General features: G+C 32.5%; 2 protein-coding genes across 2 annotated transcripts in view; both read left to right on the top strand.

Moving 5' to 3' along the window:
- The window catches only part of LOC147395456 (pleiotropic drug resistance protein 2-like), a 35,175-nt gene extending 23,213 nt beyond the window's left edge, over positions 1–11,962 (top strand). The window contains exons 22-40 of the mRNA XM_086452545.1: positions 119–239; positions 610–698; positions 849–933; positions 1,913–2,203; positions 2,303–2,393; positions 2,741–3,641; positions 3,780–3,940; positions 4,027–4,130; positions 4,324–4,489; positions 4,582–4,716; positions 6,416–6,537; positions 7,123–7,455; positions 7,608–7,898; positions 8,001–8,084; positions 8,785–8,918; positions 9,017–9,244; positions 9,734–9,905; positions 10,188–10,442; positions 11,500–11,962. Coding sequence (XP_086308671.1) covers positions 119–239; positions 610–698; positions 849–933; positions 1,913–2,203; positions 2,303–2,393; positions 2,741–3,641; positions 3,780–3,940; positions 4,027–4,130; positions 4,324–4,489; positions 4,582–4,716; positions 6,416–6,537; positions 7,123–7,455; positions 7,608–7,898; positions 8,001–8,084; positions 8,785–8,918; positions 9,017–9,244; positions 9,734–9,905; positions 10,188–10,442; positions 11,500–11,772 — 4,036 coding nt within the window. The 3' untranslated portion in view covers positions 11,773–11,962. The remainder of the gene's footprint in view (positions 1–118; positions 240–609; positions 699–848; positions 934–1,912; positions 2,204–2,302; positions 2,394–2,740; positions 3,642–3,779; positions 3,941–4,026; positions 4,131–4,323; positions 4,490–4,581; positions 4,717–6,415; positions 6,538–7,122; positions 7,456–7,607; positions 7,899–8,000; positions 8,085–8,784; positions 8,919–9,016; positions 9,245–9,733; positions 9,906–10,187; positions 10,443–11,499) is intronic.
- Positions 11,963–21,718: 9,756 nt separating this feature from the next.
- LOC147395455 (pleiotropic drug resistance protein 2-like) lies at positions 21,719–26,354 on the top strand. The gene is made up of 5 exons (XM_086450593.1): positions 21,719–22,409; positions 24,208–24,328; positions 24,743–24,831; positions 24,982–25,066; positions 26,090–26,354. The coding sequence occupies exons 1-5, from the start codon at positions 22,033–22,035 to the stop codon at positions 26,207–26,209; spliced, it is 792 nt and encodes a 263-aa protein (XP_086306719.1). The 5' UTR covers positions 21,719–22,032; the 3' UTR covers positions 26,210–26,354.
- Positions 26,355–26,362: the final 8 nt, after the last annotated feature.

The raw sequence follows: 26,362 nt of genomic DNA, 5'->3' as shown, positions 1-26,362 counted from the left end.
TTTTCCGTTTTGTAAATCAATAACTTTTTCCCCAGTGATTCCTATTTGGTAAATATTTTAATTTTGAATTATGTTTATGATGATTAACTAATTAAATTTTTTTTCTTTTACCGAATAGGGTGGGAATTGAGATTCCTAAGATTACAGTTCGGTTTGATCATTTATCAATAGAAGCAGATGCATATATTGGGAGCAGGGCACTTCCTACTCTGTACAATTCTACACTCAACACTATAGAGGTAATGGTTCTACTCTTATTATGATCAGGAAAATGCTGAAATGACTTCCTTCGACACTGTCCTCAACACTGTGCTGAGAACCATATATATTTTTCTTTGTATATCGAGGTAAAAAATCTATGGTTCTATATATACTTCCATGTCAGTGCAGTGTGTAGCGCAGAGTCGAAGGAAGACAGTTTAGAGCAACTCTTATGATTGGAAATAGTTGCAAACAAACAATGTCTTTTTTTTTTCTTCTCATTTTCATTTTATTATTGTAAATGGGAATTTGAAGAAGCTTTGTCAAAAATCTGAAACTGGATGATCAGGAGAGTTTCTTTTTTGTACTAACAAATCATTGTTTTGTTTCAATTTTAATTGGTTATAGGCCATTCTTGGGCTGATTCGACTTTTCCCATCCAAGAAAAGGATTAAGAAGATACTTTGTGATGTGAGTGGGATAGTAAGACCTTCAAGGTATGTTTATGAACTAGTAAAGTTTTTCCTTTTTGTGACATTGGTATTTTGTTCACTATTTTCTGATGCAAAACTTTGGCATAAATATGTTAATATGGCTTCCATACAATTTCCTTATCTTTATGTATTTATTGATTTTGTTACTTTTAGGATGACACTTCTACTTGGACCTCCGGGCTCAGGGAAAACAACACTATTGCAGGCACTTGCAGGGAAACTTGATAATGATCTAAGGGTTTGTCTTCCTCAGCATGTTTATATTTATTTACGCATGCATCAAAGAATTACAATTGGGTTCCAGTGCCTATTAATGCAATTTTCATGGAGATGATTGAAATATTGTGGAATGATGGAAATCTTAAGGAAGTTTTCATTAAAATCATTGGAAATGATAAAATTGATATGGAAGCATACTCAGAAGTCATCAAAGTAGAATAACAGAGGGTGGAAATGAAGATTTGTCACATTCTGCTATACATTCATATTTAAAATCTCGACAGCCAAAAACAATTAATATGAAAATGAGTATAATAGTGTCACATTAACTACATACACCTTAATATGTAAAGCAATGGCTTAAATGAATAAACTATTAAGTACCAAATTCTCACGTTATTGTGTGTGCGAGTGTAATTTTTAAATGTGTATAAACTACTAATGTAATCAACTAATTAGAAGTTAAAAAATAGATAATTGTATGTACACGCGCTTCTGAATTTCTGATAATGATATATTTGGACAATGTCAAAATAAGATGATACATAGATATCCATCTAATCATAATTTGATTCTCTATCAATAAATGAATATTATATATAATTTACAAAAAAAGAATATTTTGGTTTGCTTTTACTGTTTATCGTACTGTTCTACCAAAATGTTACATTTTTATACTTGAAATTTGATTATTTCCATTGAAAATTAGTGTTCACAAAATATTTACGAAATAAATAGTGACTTTGACTAAAATATATACAAAAAGAAATTGTCAGTTAAATTTTATGTCGGGCCACATGAATATGAAAATATTTCTTGGAAAACTTATCAGAAGAATATTTTGTGGAAATATGTTAAAATTTAATACTGACATGTATATTTGTGTGGGTTACCAATCTAAATTTTTTGGGATAAGGCTTTTATAGTAATGATGCTGGTGATAGTTGTATAGGTTGGTTTCTGTTTGTTACTAAGTTGGTATGATCAACATTCAACAGGTAACTGGGAAGGTTTCCTACTGTGGCCATGATCTGTCAGAATTCATCCCTCAAAGAACATCTGCATATATTAGCCAACATGATCTTCACCACGGTGAGATGACAGTCAGAGAGACGTTGGATTTCTCTGGGCGTTGCTTAGGAGTCGGAACCAGATACCAAATGTTGGCAGAGATGTCAAGACGTGAAAAGTCAGCAGGAATTAAACCCGATCCTGAAATTGATGCCTTCATGAAAGCCACAGCAATGGCTGGCCAGGAAACCAATCTGGGAACAGATTATGTTCTTAAGGTTTTTTTTTTTTTTTTTTTTTTTTTTTCAGTTAATTCTGTTTCTCGTTTAACAAGCCGAGAGTCTGACAAGCCTTCCTTTTTAACAATTTTCTAATAGCTACTTGGATTGGATATCTGTGCGGATATTATGGTGGGCGATGAGATGAGAAGGGGCATCTCCGGTGGACAAAAGAAGCGTGTGACTACTGGTATATCTAAATGCTCTCAGCTTTTTTTTTGCTAGAATTATTGTTTTTGGGTTTAGGATTTTATATGAGCCTAATCTTAAATGTAAACAACTACTGAAATTGTTTGAACAAGTGTTATAATATTTTGTAATGTTGAGATTATAATTTGAGCTGTACTTCTTGAAGGGTGTGTTTAATCTTTAATTGAGGTGTGATAAATAATTTAAGAAATTGGGGTGTAAAAGTAAAAATTGTGCTGCCAATAGCAGCTCTTTTTTTTTTTTTTTTTTCTTAGCAATGTAGCATGAAACTTGTCATTTTTAACTATTCACCAGCAATCTAACAGAAATCGGTTGGTCCAAGTGCAGGAGAGATGTTGGTTGGACCGGCAAAAGCTTTCTTTATGGATGAAATATCGACTGGACTGGACAGTTCCACGACTTTTCAGATTGTTAAGTTTATGAGGCAAATGGTTCATATTATGGATGTAACCATGATTATTTCTCTTCTTCAGCCCGCACCCGAGACATTTGAACTTTTTGATGATATAATTCTTCTTTCAGAGGGCCAGATTGTATATCAAGGTCCACGTGAGAATGTCCTTGAGTTTTTCGAATTCATGGGCTTCAAATGTCCGGAAAGGAAAGGAGTTGCAGACTTTCTACAAGAGGTAACTTCCAAGAAGGACCAAGCACAATATTGGTTCAAAAAGAACCAACCTTACACTTATGTCTCTGTAGCTGAGTTCGCTCTGTCCTTCAAATCTTTCCACATTGGTCAACAACTTTCAATGGATCTTAAAGTTCCTTATGATAAATCCAAAGCTCACCCTGCCGCACTAGTGACTGAAAAATATGGTATCTCAAAGCGGGAACTCTTCAGGGCATGCTTCTCAAGGGAATGGTTGCTAATGAAGCGAAACTCTTTTGTCTATATATTCAAAACCACCCAATTAACAATAATGTCGATAATTGCATTTACGGTGTTCTTCAGAACAGAAATGAAACCAGGTACAATGGAAGATGGAGGGAAATATTATGGAGCACTTTTTTTCAGTCTGATGAATGTGATGTTCAATGGGATGTCAGAGCTTCCAATGACTGTTTCCAGGCTTCCTGTGTTCTATAAACAAAGAGATTTCTTGTTCTACCCTGCATGGGCTTTTGCATTACCAATTTGGCTTCTCAGGATTCCGGTCTCATTGATGGAATCAGGGATATGGATCATTCTTACTTATTACACGATTGGGTTTGCTCCTGCTGCGAGCCGGTAAATACACTTTCAGTCTTCCTATTTACCTGAAGTAATTTCATGTGCATGGACCCATATATTCATCACATACACATGATGAGGCCATATAAGTTGGAGATTCTTTTCTTTTTGTTGACACATCTTCTATATGTTTAGGTTTTTCCGACAGGTCTTGGCATTCTTTGGTATACATCAGATGGCTCTCTCTCTCTTTCGGTTCATTGCCTCACTTGGAAGAACAATGGTTGTTGCAAACACGCTTGGTACATTTACCTTACTAATGGTTTTTGTTCTTGGAGGTTACATTGTTGCCAAAGGTTAGCAGTTGGTCTTTTCACCGTTAAATATCTGGTGATTTTTTTTTTTTTTAAATGTGATTCTAAGCAGCCATTTCTGTCTGCAGATGACCTTGAGCCATGGATGAGTTGGGCCTACTATATTTCTCCTATGATGTATGGACAGAATGCCATAGCCATCAACGAATTTCTTGATGACCGATGGAACATTGTAAGATTTTAAAGTTAGACAATGATTTTTTTTTTCTTGATTGAATACTATAACCTATAATTTTTTTACTTTTCCTTGTCCTTACACTATGTAAGTGTTAACTGTCTATGGGTTGTTGGTTCTGTTGCTAGTAACCATCATCCAAGATTGATACTATTTACTGATCGGATACTATTTTATTTTTCTTTGAAAGTCTTTCAATGACCCTCTCACTGGTCAACCTACTGTTGGGAAGGCCCTTCTCAAGAGCAGTGGCATGTTTTTGGAGGAGTATTGGTATTGGATTTGTATTGGGGCACTCCTCGGGTTTTCTCTTCTCTTCAATGTTTGTTTTGTTGCAGCACTGACTTATTTGAATCGTAAGCCATCACTTCTCATTTTAATAAATCTGGGGTTCTTCCAAGGAAATAAGATCCATATGTTAAATCATTTTCCTGGAACTGCTTTGCAGCTTTGGGTGACCCTAATTCTACAATTGTGGAGGAGGATGGTGACGAAGTGAGTAAGAAGGGATCTTTATCCATTGGAGTACACAGATCCACAATCACTGAAATCAGCTCTGCATCTGCACCTCCTATGTCAGAAGGTTAGAGGTTTTACCTTTCTTTGCCTGTTTTGGTCTCACCTAGTTTCATACTGTATACTGAGATGGAGAGATGAATGATAACGATTTAAAAATTAAAATAGCTGGATTATTAGAAATCTTTACTAAATTATGAGTCATCTTTACTATTATAATGAGAAAAGGCGAATTAGAGGATTGTTGACACCAAAATTTCTTCAATAATGTCCCCGCACTGCATTTATACTTAGTAATTATTAGGATTTTTTTGTTGTTGTTAAAATGAATAAAATTGCGAACACATGACTCTTACAATCATGTCAGTTAATTTGTTAAAATTACAAAAATATCCTTTTAATCTTCGATATTGAAATGAGATTAAGGTCTGATGCAAAGATAATTTGTTGAAATTACAAAAACCTTTTAATCTTCATTATTATAATGAGATAAGGGTTCGATTCAAATTCAAGGTCATCCTAATTAATATTTTAAATTACAAAAATATCCTTGCAATATATTAGATTATAAGCTATGATACAAAATTGGTTTATCTATTTAATATTCTGAAATAAGTATTTAAATTAATTTAATCAAATTTAATCTTACACATATCTTAATATTTGTAATACATGCGCGTTTGCACATGCCACCTGCTATTAGGGATGTAAAGTAGGATTTTGGAGTTGTTATGAATTGGAAAAATTAAAAAAGAAAAATAGAAAAAACTAATACATTTATTGATATGACCACTTTGAGGTGGGCGCCCTCCACAGTGCTTCTTTGATGGGGGCACAACCTACTAATGGACTGCTCCAAATATTTCTTCTTCTTCAACTTAAATCTCCAAACCTTGTTTATGACCTACTTTCTAAAGATAAAATAGGAAAGTCAAACCGATCTAATCAATCACATCTTCAATCAAATCTCTAAGAATCCTAATCAGATACAATTCAATCCTAATAAACTAAATTTATTGTAATTACTGAACAGTGCTCATAACAGGAGTCATCCCAACAAACATAGTAGATTCAAAAGTGAATTTGCTTTTACATTTTCTCCCATTGAGCAGTGTGCAATAGGTGAAAAATTGTAGAATTACAAAGAGTGTACATTTGGCGAGATCTCATGAAGGGAAAGTGCTTACAATGGGAAATATGATTTCCTAAAAGGAGACAAGTTTTTGAAAAAAAGTAGTGCTTACATATTTCCGAACATGTACTTCTGTTCACAAAAAAGGTATTACCAGTCAGTGAAGATGGTCTTTCAATAATGCTGGAAAATATGCAAAATATAATCTTGGAAGTCAGTAGCAAGAAACTAATATTTGATGAATTCTTTCACAAATGGGTCATAGTTTCATTTCCATTCCCACCAAAAAAGAAAAGGATAGTATGAAAATACATTATTCAACATAGCCAAGACGTGATCAATGTATAGAAGGTCCATTAATAAAGTCTAACGGTAACTGAGTCTGTATGCTACGAACTTCCAGATCATTCACAACACAAATAGAAGTTACACTGTTTAAAACTACTCCAGTTTTAGTATTTAATATCACATCACATCTATAAATAAAAAATAAAACAGAGAAAAAAGAATGAAAAATCTGCAACGCTTACAGTCACATAATATCATGGACACGAGTTGCACACTGATATTGCACTTTTATACCTGTACTATGATATATTGATTCTCATGACTGACATTACGTAAAAAATTACAGGAATGGGGAATGCTCCAGAGAGTTCCGGTGCAGATCATGCTCCTAGAAGAGGAATGGTTTTACCTTTTGAGCCTCTGTCACTTGCATTCAATCATGTGAACTACTATGTCGATATGCCTGCTGTAAGTCACTTGTCTCGAGTTAATGAGTACCATGTTGAGATTTCCTTCTTCCTCTCCTTTTCCAATTTTGTCCACACAACATCACTTGAGATAGCATGGTTTCTCAAAATATGATGACAGAAGTTTTTTTTTCTTGTCCTGAAGTTGGCACAAATTGTTTTATAAATAGCACTTTCCTTCTTAGTTTGCTACTGGTGGATTAAAAACTATTTTTAACCTAAACTGAATGCACCAGTCTTTAAGATTGGAACAATGGATTGTGACTCACCAAGCACCACACTTTTGCCTTAGCGCTATGCTATAAAGGGGGACTATCAATTTTCCCTCAGTTTTCAAAATACTAATCCCATCTTCTATTGTTTATGATGAAGATTTTGAGATTATAAGAAACATGATACATTTTATTATCGGGTACAGATGCCCATTCATTTATCTTTTAGTTGCAATAAATTGAAGTTTTCACACATCAAAGAAGTTTAATATAGCTTTGAGTAGACAAAATTAATTAGCATTAGCTATCATCTTGAGTAAGAGATATTCTTGAAAACTTTCTGAATACAGTGATGATTTGGTTTTCTTCTACAGGAAATGAAGACCCAAGGAGTTGAAGAAAGCCGTCTCCAATTGCTACGAGATATCAGTGGTGCTTTTAGACCAGGTGTTCTGACAGCACTAGTTGGTGTCAGTGGTGCTGGGAAGACCACTTTGATGGATGTGCTGGCGGGAAGAAAGACTGGTGGGTACATTGAAGGAAGTATTAACATTTCTGGTTACCCAAAGAACCAAGCAACATTTGCTCGGGTTAGCGGTTATTGTGAACAGAACGATATCCATTCCCCATATGTTACTGTTTATGAGTCTCTTTTGTACTCAGCCTGGCTGCGTCTTGCTTCCGAAGTAAACAAGGAAACACGAAAGGTTGGTAGGATGTTTCTATTCATCCCTCTTTCATGAATCTCAATTTCCAAAAATATTTATCGATCAAAGATCTATCTTCACCGTGTATAGCAGCATTATGAAGTTGTCCTTGAGGGGAAATATTGTTGATTGTGATTTTTTCCTTTATTTAGATGTTTGTTGATGAAGTGATGGACTTGGTTGAGCTTAATCCGCTGAGGAATGCTCTTGTTGGCCTTCCTGGAGTAGATGGTCTTTCAACTGAACAGAGAAAGAGACTCACAATAGCTGTAGAATTGGTTGCTAATCCATCCATCATCTTCATGGATGAGCCAACGTCAGGACTTGATGCTAGGGCTGCGGCAATTGTTATGCGGACTGTTAGAAATACAGTAGATACAGGAAGAACTGTTGTTTGCACAATTCACCAACCAAGCATTGACATTTTTGAAGCTTTTGATGAGGTATGACTCAATTTTATAGGCTTTGTTTTTTGAAGTCTTCTATCAATGATTATCTTGCAATTGTGATACTTTTTTTTTAACTTGATGTCATTTTTCTTACAGCTACTGTTGATGAAGAGAGGAGGAAGAGTCATTTATGCTGGACCTCTTGGTCGCAATTCTCACAAGCTTGTAGAATATTTTGAAGTGAGTATTCTTTTCTATTTTCCGTGTTATTTTCTTAATAAATTCAAGGTTTTTATGAAAGAAACATGCCCAACTACTTAGCAGTTAAACTTGTTCTAGAGAATGCTAATAGACATACCTTTTAAGTTATCAGAGTAGGCTAACGTAGAGTAAATGATTGGACCTAAAAATATTTCTCCCATTTTCCTGTCCATTCCCTTTGGTCCTCTTCTGATTGAAGAGGTTGGCTAGCTCATGGACCTCCCACTCATTGAAACATCTTCTAAAGCCCAAGCCCCAGCCCCCATGATAAATCACTTCCATTCCGAATCATGAAGGCTTCAACTGGTAAATTCTTTTTATTTGAGATAGAAAAAAAGCTGGGAACTGTGAAGAAAAGGGTATGTCACCACACTAATGGTCCTCTCAAAATCTTACTCGATTCCCTTTACCCGCCCTAAAAGCAATGTTCCTGCAGAATTTGGGTAGCAATACCTTTAGACACTACATTTGTAGGAAGGTTTAACCTCTCCCATTTCCCTCCAAAAGGCTTCTCTCCGTACTTTGCCTTAATGACTTTCCTCCACTAGCATGATCGCTCTACTCCAAACCTCCATAACCATTTACCTAGTAGTGCCGAGTTCATAATCCTAAAGCCTCTAATGCCTAGACCCCGTTTCATCTTTGAGGTCTGACTTCTTATTATTGTTACCTCTTGCAGGCTATTCCAGGTGTTCCCAAGATCAAAGATGGTTATAATCCTGCCACATGGATGCTGGATGTCAGTTCTGCTGCTGTTGAGACTCAACTTGATACAGATTTTGCAGAAATTTATGCCAATTCCAGCCTCTATCAGTAAGTGAAACATGTTATTTTAATTCAATAGCTGTCTGGTTGTACACTTTTCTGATTATTATCTTATTATACACATCTTCCTATTGATACCTTTTCAGGAGTAATCAGGAACTTATCAAAGAACTAAGCACTCCAAATCCTGGTTCCGAAGACCTTTACTTCCCTACTGAATACTCCCAAAGCTTTACTACTCAATGCATTGCTTGTTTCTGGAAACAGCACTGGTCATACTGGAGGAACTCACAATATAATGCAATTCGATTCTTCATGACAGTAATTATTGGTATTCTATTTGGTGTCATCTTTTGGAACAAAGGAGGTCAGATGTAAGTGTTTCAGTTCTTTTTTCTTCTACTTTCTGTAGTTATTCCTAATAAAATGTAAAAAACAATAGTCTAAGTATTGTAGAATATAATTGTTGTCCATAATTAAAATCTCACTAAGTTGGTAAGTGAAGATTGAAGAAAATTCCAATGATTAATCTGAGTATTGAGCACCCTTACCTTTCTAAAATAGCAATAATTGGATTATGATATTTACCCCTCCCCACCCACCACCCCGAATAGGCAAAAAAAAAAAAAAAGAGATTATGGTGAAGGGAAATTTTTTGCCTAGATTGACCTGGTCAAATGCAAGGTTTTGTTTTTAGTTGTTGAGATTTTGGATGTCATAAAATATTCTAAGAATAATGGGTATGTTTGAACTTTTAAAGAAGTCATAATCTTATGTAAACTCTGACGAATCATTCTTCAGCTCTTTGAGACTTAGTTATATGTCTGAACTCTGAAGTTTATTGCATTCTTTTATGTCATCAGAAACAAACAGCAAGACCTGAGAAATATTGTGGGAGCTATGTATGCTGCTGTTTTTTTCCTTGGAGCCACCAATGCTTCTGCTGTGCAGTCTGTTGTAGCAATCGAGAGAACAGTTTTCTACCGTGAAAAAGCTGCAGGAATGTATTCACCATTGCCTTACGCATTTGCTCAGGTAAGAGAAACTGATTAAGAAAACTAGAGTATAGCAAAAAAAAAAATTTGCTCTCCTAGTTCTTTTCTGCATCATATTTACCTGTATTTTGAAATATTTTCCTACACATTATAAACATTTTTAAGCAAGAGAATTTTGGTAAATTTTTCTTAACAAATTGAATGACAAAAATGTAACTGTTACACGATCACATTATTTTCTATATAGGAAGGTTTTAATCTCTCTTCTTATGATGAATATTCAAGAGAACTAATCCCTAATCTCTCTCCCTCTCTTACGCAGGTTGCCATTGAGACAATTTACCTGGCTATTCAAACCATCGTTTACACTCTTCTCCTCTACTCTATGATAGGGTTCGAATGGGATGCTGCCAAGTTTCTCTGGTTCTACTATTTCATATTCATGTGCTTCGTCTACTTTGTACTGTATGGGATGATGGTTGTAGCACTGACTCCAGGCCACCAAATAGCTGCCATTGTTATGTCCTTCCTCTTAAACTTCTGGAATTTGTTCTCTGGTTTCCTCATCCCTAGGACAGTACGTAATCTCAAACTCAAACTCAATGTTTTCTGAATAGATAAGTGAAAATTTCTCAAATTGGTCTCACCCTGGTTCAATTTGGTCTGACCAATTTGCATTTATTAAAGAGTTCTAAAGAAGATATGATTAGAAATTACCTGCTTTAAATCTTTTGATCATATAATATTTCTGATTGTTTTCTTCTATCTCAAGGTGTAATTAATTTTTTCATTGGACTTGCAACTAGGCCTACTTAGATTATGCATTGTGATTAAGGCATTTTTTTTCCTAAGCACGTTCTGTAATTCTCTTTATAACATCATATCTATACTATTAGGATTTGATTATTTCTGGAAATTATGTGTTTCCTAAAAATTTTATATTGACAAGAATTTTTTTTTCCCCAAAATTTTATATTTTTAATTGGTTCAATGGTTGAAGCACAAACTGATGGTTCTTTCATATATGAACCAAACCCATTTACTTGGAAATTAGTTCAGACCATCACAGTTTTTAAATTACTTCCTTCTACTATTGAACATGATTCACATGAAATGTAGGGTTCTTCAACTACTTGATGTGATGGGTCACACTAGGAAGATCTCCTCATCAAAATTCAACCAATCAAAAACCAGTTATCTCATAGACTTTTTCAGGACCATTGGCCTTAATTTTACTGGTCCAAAATAGTAGAATACATGGTTAATATCTTTCCTTCAAGTCTATTTTTTAGGATCCATTTAATGGTGGGTCCACACCTACAAGGTAAGCTGTTGTTGCATGCAGACTACCAAAAGGGTAACTTAAAATATATCCTCCCAAGTTTTGCTTAATAATAGAACCTGTTATCATTAATCCCCTCGTTGAATGCTTGATTCCTTTGCTTTTTTGTTTTTTTTTTTAGAATGGTAATTTTGTATTTCTGTGGACACATGGATTCATCACATTCAGTGAATTCGTTTCTAATCCGAACCATCTAATCTGTGATCATTGAGAATTAAATGCTACAATCACACACATTAGACATTGTTTCCTTTTTTATTGGGATCTGACGCGTTCACTCAAATCTTTGCAGCAAATCCCAATATGGTGGAGATGGTATTACTGGGGTTCTCCAGTTGCTTGGACGATCTACGGCCTCGTCACTTGTCAGTTTGGAGACAAGAACAATCCGCTTGAGATTCCCGGGCAGGTACTGAGGCCAACGGTGAAGCAATACTTGAAGGATTTTTATGGCTGGGAGCACGACTTCCTTGGATACGTTGGCCTGGCTCACGTTGCCTTCGTTCTGACATTCTTTTTCGTCTTCGCTTACGGCATTAAGTTCCTCAACTTCCAAAGAAGATAAATTAAAAAGCTTGAAAAGTAAGGTTGAAGTCCATGCATTAGATTCAGAGATGCAAGTGTTCATAAGAATGTTGTGTGTTGTGTGTTTGTAGTTAAAATATAGAGAAAAAGATAGAATGTTTTCTGATATTGTAATATTTTTTTAAATTTTTCTGATAGGCTATAAGAAGCAAGTATTTTACTCAGTGAAATCTAAGATCTATTCATAAAGCCCATAATAATATTGCACTTGTATTCCAATGACTAGAAATCACCAATTAAGCTTATTTTTTGGTGTGTTAACCGTTGTTCTTATTTCATTATGTCGGGAGCTCACGAAGTGTGGTATATATATTGGATGGATACAAATCTTCTTTTATCTCAATTAAACTTGTGTCATCTCGAGATAAGCATCATTCAAAAGTCTCAATAAAAATTATGAGATAAAAGTTTTTCAGAATTTTACTTCAAGAATAGGATGAGGTTTTTCCAAAATCTAGGTTTAGTGAGATTTGACAATCACAACATTGCACTCCTTTTAATTGCACAATACACGGTTGCAATGTTGCATGGAACTACGATTGGTTACCACAGCGAGAGAGTAAGAGCAAAGCATGAGGAATTAAGTCGAAGAAAATTGTAAAGACTTCTTCTGTGGGGTGCAACTAGTAAAAGTAGTTAGTAATTAAAAAACAAAAATATGAATAATTGTTTTTGGTTTGAGTGCAACAAAAACTTGAGGTTGCAAGTGGTTGGTCCCTTTGTTGTTACACTCTTTTCGAGTGCGATTTTGTTGACGCACCGTTCGGTGACCAAGTATGACCTCGCAATCCTATTGGAGGATTTTGTGCGATTTTTTTTAAACACATCTTTTTTCTATCTTTTACTAAAAGCCCTTACTTATTAACTAATTACAAAAACCTCCAATAGAACCCACTAACCGGTGATTTTGAATTTAAAATATCAATTTAATATGAAATGGGAAATACTTCCCTTACAAACATAATAAGCTTTAATACTTACTAAGGGTTGTTTGGCTAAAGTAATGTACCACGTCAGCAGTCCAACACCACTTGTTTTTCTAAACACATCTTTTTCTATTTTTCACTGAAGACTTCTAATTATTAACTAATTACAAAGACCTCTAACAGAACCCACTACATGCTGATTTTGAATTTAAAATATCAATTCAATATGAAATTGGGAAATACTTCCCTCACAAATATAGTAAGCTTTAATACTTATTAAGGGTTGTTTGCCTAAAATAGATTACCACATCAATAGTCCAACACCACAACCCTTTAAACTTTATTCAAAAACTTATAATAATAATAACAATAATAATAATAAATTATTTTAAATTGAAAAAAAAATAAAAAATAAAAATCATTTTTCACCTTTAAATTTCAATTTTAGGTTTGGGAGTTATGAGGAATTTTGATACACACGATGATTTTCAAAATCTTAGATCAAATTCAAAATAATTTAAAATAATTTATTATTATTATTATTATGAATTTTTGGACGAAGTTTAGAGGGCTGTGGTGTTGGACTGCTGATGTGATAATCTATTTTAGGCAAATGACCCTTAATAACTATTAAAGCTTACTATGTTTGTAAGGGAAGTACTTCCCATTTCATATTGAATTGATATTTTAAATTTAAAATCACCATGTCGTGGTTCTGTTAGAGGTCTGTGTAATTAGTTAATAATTAGAAGCCTTTAGTGAAAAATAGAAAAAGATGTGTTTAAAAAAAAAAAGTGGTGTGTTGGACTGCTGATGTGGTACATTACTTTAGCCAAACAACCCTTAGTAAGCATTAAAGCTTATTATGTCGGTAAGGGAAGTATTTCCCATTTCATATTAAATTCAAAATCACCGGGTAGTGGGTTCTATTGGAAGTCTTTATAATTAGTTAATAATTAGGGGCTTTTAGTGAAAGATAGAAAAATATGTGTTTAAAAAAATCGCACAAAATCCTCCAATCGGATTGCGAGGTCATACTTGGTCACCGTACGTCAACAAAATTGCACTCCACGTTTTCCCTACTGATCAACTATACAGTTTGCACTAAATTGTATTATTTGGTAGATTAGAGTAGGGGTGCACATTGGATTGGATAAATCCGAGATCCGAACCAATCCGAAGCCTTTGGATTGGATTGGTTCGGATTACACACCCACGGTTCGGATACGGATCGAAGAAAAAAATCCGATTAATTTGATTCGATTCCGAATTAGGATATAATAGAACCGAACCTATCATATATATATATATATATATATATATATATATATATGGGGCGGTTCAAGGGTCATATGAGAAAATATATGAAAAAACTTTCATTTTTCAAAATAAGGGTTAGAGGTTTTGGATTGAGCTGATTTTTTGCAAGGATGGTCACTATGATGAGAAGATCATCCTCACAAAAAATCAGCTTAGTCAGAAACTTCTAAATCCATCAAAAGTGATTTACAAATTAGTGATAAAAATTGGTAAAAAATCGACAGTCCACATTCTAAATCACTTTTAATGGGGTTAGAAGTTTCAGATTGGGCTGATTTTTTTTTTTTGGATGATCTTCCCATCATAGAGATCATCCTCACAAAAAATCAGCTCAATCCAAAATTTCTAACCCATATTTTAAAATTTTATTAAAAACGAAAGTTTTCTCATATGTTTTCTCATATGGCCCTTGAACCTGACCATATATATATATATATATATATATATATATTATTTGAAAAATAAAAATTTTGATTTTTTATTTATTTCTTCTTCTTCCTACTCAAAGAATTCTAAAAACAGAACCCTAGCCACTGTCGTTCTCAATCTCAGTCGTCTCTCTCACTCACCTCACCTCATCGCCTCGCCAAGTCATCGGAAAAGGAAGATTGAACTCTCTCTCTCTAATTAAAAAAGCTTCGATAAATCTCTGAGCTATCGATTTCTCAGGCGCCTTCAATTAACGGTAAACAAATTTAAATTCTTCTTGAATGGATCTTCAATATATTTCTTATTTGTTCAGAAGAATAACATAAAATGACTTAAATGCCATTATTTTAAACCTCAAGCCAAAACCCCTTCATTTTTCTTGGAGAATTTTTTTCATTTTCATCTTATTGAACTCATCCTCTATCTCATCTTCTATAAAATCTATTATTTTCTACTTATTGAACCTCATCTACATCAAATTTCTTAAATAAAATATAGAAAATTTTTAATTTTTTTACTACCCCAAAGTCCATGCTTAAAAAAAGTCCTACTTGTTTTTAAGGTTTGAAGATTGGGGAAGATAGAATGTTTGGATTGAGGAAGAAGGTATCTATCTTCAATAAGTATGAGAACCGAGAACCGATCCGAACAAAGATTGGATTGAATTGGTTTGGTTCTATAAGGTAATTGGATTGGTTCAGTTTCAAATTTGTAGAACCGATCATATTTGGTTTGATTCCAATTTTGCCAAAATCCGAACCAATCCGAACCATGTGCACCCCTAGATTAGAGTTCTAAATAATTTATTGTTTGGACTTTGGAGTTGGGCTTCATTAAACCATGTTTGATACAGACTGTCAAACATTCGGCTGAGATACTCTTATTCTAGATGGGCCCAGATTATCCTGTGGGCTGATCTGCGGCTTAATTTAAGGATCAATATGTTCAGATGGTAAAACTTGGATCTAGATTTTACAAAAGAAAAAAAAAGAAGATTAGTCACAGCTAGAGTCAGTGGCATGGCTGTAAGTGGATCGGATCAGACCTGATATCCGATCCATTTCAATTCAAAAACTTTGGGTCTGGATCATGGATTTGAGTTCTAATAAATACCCAACCTTATGAGATCCAATTAATAACTCAAATGATCATCTTTGGATTGGTCATAGATTCATACCCCAATCCAACAACACATGCAACCATCAAACTAGAGACCAAGTTGGACTTGATGAAACAGGAAGTAGGGGCCGATTTACATTGGGGGCAGTGGCCCACACAAGAATTTTCAAAGCCTATTAGTATACATGAGTTATTGCGACAGATAACAACGACGAATAAAAAAATCTGCCGCTATTACCCTCCACAAAAAAAAAATTTCTTTCTTGACTGCCCCCACAAAAAAAAAAATCTCTATTAGTTACCCCCCACAAGAGCAAAATCCTGGCTCCGCTCCTGACAAGAAGTATCATGGTACGCCATCCTTCCCTGAAATGGAATTTTCAAGTTGGAGCAAGAACTAGCATTAAACTCAATATATTATGGCCAACATGATTTGTTTGTATTTTTTTTTTTTCGAAAAGATTGAATTTTTGAAGATCAAGAAGAAGTTGGATAGATTGGAAAAGAAACATGTGTGTTACTTATCTAAAATCTTGTATTTAATTTTCATCTAATCATTTTTATATAAAAATAAAAAATAAAAATAATTACAAATGAAAATCTCATTAACTTGAATTATTTGGTCAATATTATCATACAAGCCAAAGATGAACATCAAATAAACAAAGAGTTACTAGAAGTCATTATTTTAGGTTAGTTTAAATATAGGGTTGTCCCATAAAGCATCTCCTGACTAGGTGAAGAGATCGAATCTGTATTAAATTTAGAGAAAGAAAGAAAGAAAAATATGGGAATCATGGGAGATCTTGAATACTAAATGTCTCATGTCATTTTCTTGCTAATTCATAAATTACATGTCTCCATTGACTGTGACCTAAACATTTTGGAAAATGCTGAAATGACACAAAGTATTTACTGAGATTCTCACAAGTCTGACGTGGGATGTGCACATAACCATAGATGTGTTTCCTTGTGATAAGAGTGAAAACCATCTATGGTTATGTATGCATGTCCACATCAGAATTGTGAGAATCACAGTAAATCCTGTGTCACCCAGCATGACTCAAACATTTTAATAACAACCCTATCATTGGAGTTTTCTGTGCCTTTTGTCCTCACTGTTGGTGCGTGGAGACATAGATTGGAAAAGGAAACCAAGATACTCTCTCTCTCTGAAGGGGTTTTATTTGGGGTGATTTTGAGGTGGGTTTGGGAATAAGGAAATTAGATCTTGTAGTTTGTCAGTTGCGGGATTCTTTTGGGATTCAATAATAATTCATGAATGTTTGGCTCATTCTTTGTTAGATTTACAAAACAAAAGCTGATTTAACTTATATTAGATGATATGTAGATGCAAAAATTTGTAATACTCCTCAATATTCATAATAAGATTTTGATTTTGTAACCAACGAGAGTCAGGCACAATGACCCTGGCATCCCAGTAAAAAAGGAGAGGTCTTGAGTTTAAGCCCTTCTCGTTGGCCATCCACATGGGTTTATCCATGCTTACCTGATATGTGTTGTTTGTAGAGTATTGCATGTACATAAAGGATTTGGGTGAGATATAATGATCTAAAAGGTCGGTCATTGCTTTGCCTCTGTTAGTGTTATACAAATAGAAAAAAAGAGGATTTTTATTTTTATTTTTTTAATATGATATTCATTTTATGAGAATCAAGGGAATATCTGTAAAAAAAAAACCTCCAATGCCGAAGTCACTTTAAAATGTAATAGAAAGTTCTTAAATGATAATCCTCCTATCTCTCTCTCTCTCATTTTTTCCAAATTTTTTACATTGGATTTGATTTGATAATCATTGCCTTTACTTCAATCCCAAAATGCATAATAATCGTTCACATTTCGTAAGCATCGTGTCAATGATGGGAGGGATACGTAATGCTCTAGAATATCCGATAATTCCACAAGTGCTTTTGGTGCAATTCTAAGGATTTGCTCCCTTTGATCTGAGTAGTCTCTTGACTTAGCTTGTTGTATGTTGGGAAACTTTTGTGGGGTCGAACTGTAGGATCATATTTTGTGTTGTTTTAAACTTAAATGGTGAAGAAGAAAATATAAAAAATAAGAAGCAAAAATGCTTCACGTTGAAGGGAGAATACAAAAATGATACTTGGCTTTTGATCTATAAAAAAAATAAAAATACTCACTACTATCATTATTTTTTAATTAATGTTCAATTTTTATAAAGCGTTGTAGTGTCCTCATATAGTACATCTTGAAGTGAAAGTGGATAGGAATCTAAATGCTTTTCACTCATTTCTCGAGGAAAACATCTATGGTTCCCATACAATTTCACGTCAGGGTGTGTGATGTGATGTCCAAGCTTGAAGTCACTTCAGCATTAATTTTTTTGTAAATATTATTTTTCTTTGAAGATTAATGAAGGTAATTTTAAGAAAAAAGTTTTACATAAATATATTTTGATAATAAATATAAATTAGTCCAACTAAACTGAAAAAGAACAGTTTATCCAATTGGATAAAATTTTCACAATGTATTTTAAATCGAATTAATGATTGAACCAAAGAATTATCATAATGAGTTGGACTATGGCTTGAACCTTAGTTTAATTTGATTGGACGGATTTACATTTATTAAAAAAAAAAAAAATCTATACTTTAGTCTTAAACTGCCTTATTTATTTTTATAGAAAAATAAATTCACAAAACCAATGATTTATTGACCGAATCAATTTTACGATAAAATTTGATTTTATTATAAATCATTGAAATAAATAAAAAAATACATTTAAATGTCCAAAATTAGGACTAATCATTCTCAAAGACAAACAACAGTCTACTTGAAAATAATCATTTTTTATTGTAAACTTATTGCTTGCTTGTTAATACCACCTTAATACAATTGTTGGACTTCACTACTTAACATGCTTACAAAACTGGTATTATCATCTAGGTGGTTAGAATTTGGGGTAATTGTTCAAGAATTACCATGGATGGATGGGTGCAAAGAGAATTAGATAATTGGGTAAATTACACTTTGACTCCTATGATTTTGTATAATTCCATTTTGACCCCCAAATAATTGCACTTGATTTACTAACGGAATTAAAAATTAGATGTTATTTTACTATTTTACTCTTTTATTTTGTATTATTTTTTTATTAGAAAATATAAATTTTAACACAATAATTAAAATGCCCTGGACATTTATTGAACTCATTTTTCAAAAGGCATATTTTGATTTATGAAAAAGAATAACATTTTAAAAAGGGTAAATTGTTAAGTTGAGGGCAATTTGATGGAAAGGGGTAAGTCAACTCTTTACATAACTATAAAGGAAGTAAGTGTAATTATCAAAACATTAGGGGTCAAAGTATAATTTACCCTAAATAATAGTATCTGAATTAGATGTGTAAAATAGGAAATATAAATAGTCAGGGTGGTGCAACGTGTAAGTGGGTACAATGAGCATTTTACGTGTATGCGCCACCTTATCAGATAAGCTACCTTGAGTGTTTGACCTTCCAGATGATTTAGACGTGTCCCGGCAAGGAAACTGGTTTTCCACTTTTCGCCTTTATTTTCCAAACGCAGATAGAGAGAGAGAGATTGACAGTTGTCTTCCCTTAGGGGGCATAGAGAGAGAGAGAGAAATAACTTGTTGACGCATAGTGACGGCTCAATCCTATTGGTTTACCATCCTTTTACTTTTTATTGATTAAATACAAATTCAAATAGAGTCATTTTCAATTGAAATAATGAAACACTTGTCTTACTAATGTGATAAGATTGAAATAAATTGTTTTACTCATTGGATAACCACATCACCTATCCAACACTACTACCATGGCCCTCTAAGTTTCATAAAAACTTAGATAACAATAAATAAAATTCAAGAAATAATTTTTTTTAGCTTGATCAAAGTTTTTGAAAATTGATGACTACCGAACTTTCAAATAATTCTCAAACTTAAAATTGAAATATAACAGTGAACTATATATATATATATATATTTATATTTGTATTTTTAAAGTTCATATACTTTTGTCCAATATAATATTAAAGCATCCAATCATGTTTTTGGATGTCACAAAGTGAACCCAAGGTTACTTCAACACAATAAAGTATTTTAGAAAAGTACTTTTCCTACGAGCTTAGTAAAATTTAAAATCTTACTAAGGGTCGTTAAGCTTCAAATACCAGGATTTTTTATTATAAAAAAAAAAATCAAAAAAATAATTTATGCTTTTTGAATGAAAATGATTTCTTTGAAAATTCAGATAAAAAAATGAAAAAAAAAAATAATAATAATAAATGAAAAATATTTTTCTAATTAACCTATAAAAATAAAAAAGATGTGTTTCGATCTTTTACTATGAGAGATATTTTAAAATAGATGTTATTGGCACCCCAACTTTTGCTTATTACACCCTAATTAAAAAGAAATAAAACAATTGAATGATTAAGAATAAGTAAAAGTTGAGGTGCCAATAGATACTCTATCATTTATTTTATTTTATTTTGTTTATATGCTTTTATTTTAGGTTTATGATTTTATATGAACATTTTTTTTAATTGTAAACAACTACTGAAATTGTTTGAACAAGTGCTATAATATTTTATTTTGTTGAGATTGTAATTAGAGGCAAACTTTAGTAATAAATAAAGAAAGAAGGTGAATGGTTAAGAATAAGTAAAAGTTGAAATGCTAATAGAAACTTTCATTTATTTTTTTCTTAGATTATTTTGTTTTATGTTTAAGATTTTATATGAACATTTTTTTTAATTATAAAAAACTATTGAAATTGTTTGAATAAGTGCTATAATATTTTATTTTGTTGAGATTGTAATTAGAGGCAAACTTTAGTAATAAAAAAAAAAAAAAGGTGAATGGTTAAGAATAAGTAAAAGTTGGAGTGCTAATAGAAACTTTCATTTATTTTTTTCTTAGATTCTTTTGTTTTATGTTTAGGATTTTATATGAACATTTTTTTTAATTATAAAAAACTACTGAAATTGTTTGAATAAGTGCTATAATATTTTATTTTATTGAGATTGTAATTAGAGGCAAACTTTAGTAATAAAAAAAAAAAGGTGAATGGTTAAGAATAAGTAAAAGTTGGAGTGCTAATAGAAACTTCATTTATTTTTTTCTTAGATTCTTTTGTTTTATGTTTAGGATTTTATATAAATATTTTTTAATTGTAAAAAGCTACTGAAATTGTTTGAATGAGTAATATAATATTTTATCATGATGAGATTGTTATTTGAGGCAAACCTGAATGATATTTGAAGAGTGCGTTTTGATCTTTAATTGGGATGTGATAATTAATTTAAGTAATTGAGATGTAATAAGTAAAAGTTGGGGTGTCAATAGCCCCTCTCTTAAAACATCTCTCATTGTAAAATGTTGAAACAACTCCTTTTATTTTTACAAGTTAATTAAAAAAATATTTTTCATTTATTATTATTTTTATCTAAATTTTTTGAGGAAATTATTTTCATTCAAAAAATTATAATTTTATTTTCTTAAATTATTTTTTTAATTTTTTCTTTTTTGGATCAAAAACCTTAGTTTTGGATTGCCAATTGGTAATTCTTTTGAGCTCAATGATTTTTAGTAAGATTTCAAATCTTACTAAGTTAATAGAATAAATGATTCTCTAAAATATTTTACTATTTTTTACTAACCTTAGGCTCGTATTGTAGCATCAAAAAACATGATCGCATGCTTCAATATTGTTGAGGACAAAAGTATATGAACTTTGGAAAAATAAATTTAAAAAAAAAAAATATTTTTTACCATTATATTTCAATTTTAAGTTTGAGAGTTATTTGAAAGTGTGGTAATTTTCAAAAACTTACGTCAAGTTAAAAATATATATATTTTTTTTGAACCAAGGCTTTCGATGAAATTTAGAGGGCTGTGACAGTGTTAGATTGGTGATGTGATCATCCATACGAGTAAAAAGACCCTTCATAAGGTTTAAAATCATATTACGTTGGTAAGAGAAGTGTTTTGCTATTTCAATAATTGAAAATGTCGGTATTTGAATTTGAATTTAATTAATAAAAAGTATAAGGAGTGTAAAAAAAATAATATTCCAAACAATCCTCCTTTGATTGCGGTTATGCGTCAACAAAATCGCACTCCATAAATAGATGGAGAGAGGGAGATTGACAGCTCTCATCCGTTTGTTGAAATGTCGCCATTGATGAAGCTTCATCTTATCTTAAAGGGTATCAATATTTACGAATCAAATACAAACTGTCTCGGAAGAATGGATTTTGACCAAGAAACTTGGATTCAATATCTGACTTCAAATTTCCACAATATTAAAATCCTATCTCACTCACACAGTTCTTCATTCCCATCTCTCTTTCTCTCAATTTATCTAGCGATGTTTTCTTCACAGCCAAACATTCTTAAACCCTAAATCTCATCTCTGCAATAATTCGGATCTAACAATGGCGGTTGCTATAGCTGGAGACGATCTAGCAAGAAGTATAAGCAGTCGAAGGAATTGGGGCTCAACGAGCAGTTCTAGAGCAAGTATTCGAGAGGTCTGGACTGCTCCACCAGATGTGTTCCAGAGAAGTGTTCGAAACGAAAATAATGAAGAAGAGGAGCTCAAATGGGCAGCAATCGAAAAGCTCCCAACTTACGATCGATTGCGAAAGGGGATTCTGGAACAAGTGCTTGAAGATGGAAATATTCGTCGCCATGAAGTTGATGTTACAAATCTTGAGATGAACGACAAGAAGCAACTCATGGAGAGCATTCTCAAGGTCGTTGAAGAAGATAATGAGCGATTACTTCGCAGAATCAGGGATCGAACTGATCGGTAATTTTACCCAATTTAGCAAAACAGTAATAGAAAATCGCTAAATTACCGTTCTGGTACTATTTGTTTTTAATTTGAGAGTTTCTATTGCCACACCAGCTTTTACTAACAGCACCCAAGATGTGTAATAAATTAGGGCTGCAACCTGCGGGTTGGACCGTAAACCCAAGCAGAACCCTCAACCTGGGCTCAACTCAACCCGACCATCAGGCCTAAGCTCACTAACCCAATCTCAATCCGAGCTTGATTTTCTAAAATCAGGTTGAGTTCGGGTTAGCCCGAGTTAGGTAATTTTAGGCTACTTGTACGGGTTGGACCTGTTGAATAACCCTTATTTTATTTTGATTAGCAAATAAATTTCATGTATTTTTTTATTTTACAAAATATATAAAAAACAAAACTATTAATGGCATACAACCTTTAAATCCATTGCTGAGAATATTTAGAAAATCATAATAAACTAAAATTCACATTAATATTAACCAATTTCCACAAGTCATAATAAGAAGGAATAAACTAAAATGGCATACAACCTTTAAATCCATCACTGAGAGAATATTTACAAAACCATAATAAATCAAAGTTCACATTAATATTAACCAATTTTCCACAAGTCATAATAAGATGGAATAAAAAACTAAATAATTTTTCTATAGGTAATATAAAAATATTTATATATATTAGAATATAGCATCAGGTTTGGGTTGAGTCGGGTTGCTTGTACCCTCAACCAGAGCTCAACCCAAATTGAAATCGGGTTAAGATATTTTAACCTAGGCTCAACGCATTCTAGATAACTTGGTGCCCATCATTTGGGTTGAGTTCGGGCCAGCCTGCCCAGGTTGCAGCCCTAATTTAAATATGAGTTGGGGTGCTGTTAGTAAAAGTTGGTGTGTCAATATCTCTCTCTTTAATTTTGAATGGATGATCTGCGATTTCGGAATTAATTTCTTTCAATGCCTTATGTAGTAGTAAATTACCCTATTGACCAAAACAGTAATTGAAAATTGCAAGATTACCGTTCTAAGTAATATTCATTTTAATTTTGAAATGGAGATTTACTATTTCGGAATTAATTTCTTTCTATGCTTTATGTAGTAATAATGAAATGAAAAATATTAGGGGAAATTGTCAAAAAGTCGAGAAAAATTATGAAATTCTCGTTCTGAGTTCCAATGCACTATTCATTTTAATTCCAAAAACAGTAAAATTACTGTTTTCGTGATTAATATTTTTACCAAATATGGGAAAAAATTAGTTGAATTTCAAAAATACCCTTCTCAAGTGGTATTTTAGAAACTTAATTTTCTTTTCCTATTTGGTAAAATATTTAATTTTGAAAATTATAATTTAATATCTTCCAAATTAAAATGAATTGTGTACTGGAAGGGGGAATTTCAGAATTTTCCGCGAACATTTGGGTAAGCCAGCGAACATGTCTGTTTTAGTAAATGATTAAAATTTTTTCTCTGTAAAACAGTTAACTTTTCCCCTGCTTTAGACAATAATAATTCTATTAATGATGATTCCGAATGGATCAGACTATTTAAGACTTGTGAAGTTCCTGGAAAAATATTCGAGGGCAATTACTGTTCTGTTTGAATATTTGTTCAAAACAGAAAAAAAAATTGTGCTTAATAAAAATAGAAAATATATTTTCTGTTTTAGTAAACGGTTAAATGTTTTTCTGCTTTGTAAATCAATAACTTTTTCCCTGGTTATTCCTATTTGGTAAAATATTTTAATTTTGAATTATGTTTATGATGATAAACTAATTATTATTTTTTTTTCCAAATAGGGTGGGAATTGAGATTCCTAAGATTGAAGTTTGGTTTGATCATTTATCGATAGAGGCAGATGCATATATTGGGAGCAGGGCACTTCCTACTCTGTACAATTCTACACTCAACACTATAGAGGTAATGGTTCTACTCTAATTATGATCAGGAAAATGATGAACTGACTTCCTTCGACACTGCCCTCAACACTGTGCTGAGAACCATATATATATATATATATATATATATATATATATATATTTATTTATTTATTTTGTATCTTGAGCTAAAAAATCTATGGTTCTATATATACTTCCACGTCAGTGCAGTGTTTAGCGCAGAGTCGAAGGAAGTCAGTTTAGAATGACTCTTATGATTGGAAATAGTTGCAAACAATCAATGTCTTCTTTGTTTTCTTCTTCTCATTTTCATTTTATTATTGTAAATGGTAATTTGAAGAAGTTTTGTCAAAAATCTGAAACTGGATGATCAGGAGAGTTTCTTTTTTGTACTAACAAATCATTGTTTTGTGTCAATTTTAATTGGTAATAATAGGCCATTCTTGGGCTGATTCGGCTTTCCCCATCCAAGAAAAGGATTAAGAAGATACTTTGTGATGTGAGTGGGATAGTAAGACCTTCAAGGTATGTCTACGAACTAGTAAAGTTTTTCCTTTTTGTGACATTGGTATTTTGTTCACTATTTTCTGATGCAAAACTTTGGCATAAATATGTTAATATGGCTTCCATACAACTTCCTTATCTTTATGTATTTATTGATTTTGTTACTTTTAGGATGACACTTCTACTTGGACCTCCGGGCTCGGGGAAAACAACACTATTGCAGGCACTTGCAGGGAAACTTGATAATGATCTAAGGGTTTGTCTTCCTCAGCATGTTTATATTGATTTACGCATGCATCAAAGAATTACAATTGGGTTCCAGTGGCTATTAACGCAATTTTCATGGAGATGATTGAAATATAGTGAAATGATGGAAATCTCGAGGAAGTTTTCATTAAAATCATTGGAAATAATAAAATTGACATGGAAGCGTACTCAGAAGTCATCAGCCTCCTCTTCTCCTTTTCTTCATTCATAAAATTTATATTTATCAAAAAAAAAAAAAAAAAAGAAGTCATCAAAGTAGAATAACGGAGGGTGGAGATGAAGATTTGTCACATTCTGCTATACATTCATATTTAAAATCTCGACAGCCAAAAACAATTAATATGAAAATGAGTATAATAGTGTCACATTAACCACATACACCTTAATATGTAAAGCAATGGGTTAAATGAATAAACTATTAAGTACCAAGTTCTCACGTTATTGTGTGTGCGTGTGTAATTTTTAAATGTGTGAATAAACTACTGATGTAATCAACTAATTAGAAGTTAAAAAATAGATAATTGTATGTATATGCGTTTCTGAATTTCTGATAATGATATATTTGGACAATGTCAAAATATGATGATTTATAGATATTCATCTAATCATAATTTGATTCTCTATCAATAAATGAATATTATATATAATTTACAAAACAAGAATATTTTGGTTTACTTTTACTGTTTATCGTACTGTTGAATAAAATGATTTATAGATATCCATCTAATCATATTATATATGAAAAAAGAATATTTTCAGTTGAAAATTAGTGTTCACAAAATATTTACAAAATAAATAGTGACTTTGACTGAAAGATATACAAAAAGAAATTGTCAGTTAAATTTTATGTCAAGCCATGTGAATATGAAAATATTTCTTGGAAACTTATCAGAAGAATATTTTTTGGAAATATGTTAAAATGTAATACTGACATGTATATTTGTGTGGGTTACCAATCTAACTTTTTTGGGATAAGGCTTTGATAGTAATGATGATGGTGATATTTGTATAGGTTGGTTTCTGTTTGTTACTAAGTTGGTATGAGCAACATCCAACAGGTAACTGGGAAGGTTTCCTACTGTGGCCACGAACTGTCAGAATTCATCCCTCAAAGAACGTCTGCATATATTAGCCAACATGATCTTCACTACGGTGAGATGACAGTCAGAGAGACGTTGGATTTCTCTGGGCGTTGCTTGGGAGTTGGAACCAGATACCAAATGTTGGCAGAGTTGTCAAGACGTGAAAAGTCAGCAGGAATTCAACCCGATCCTGAAATTGACGC

This window comes from Akebia trifoliata, chromosome 8 (assembly GCF_017979445.1).
Source record: "Akebia trifoliata isolate Shusen 1 chromosome 8, ASM1797944v1, whole genome shotgun sequence".
Taxonomy (NCBI): domain Eukaryota; kingdom Viridiplantae; phylum Streptophyta; class Magnoliopsida; order Ranunculales; family Lardizabalaceae; genus Akebia; species Akebia trifoliata.
This window is presented reverse-complemented; position numbering and strand designations above follow the sequence as displayed.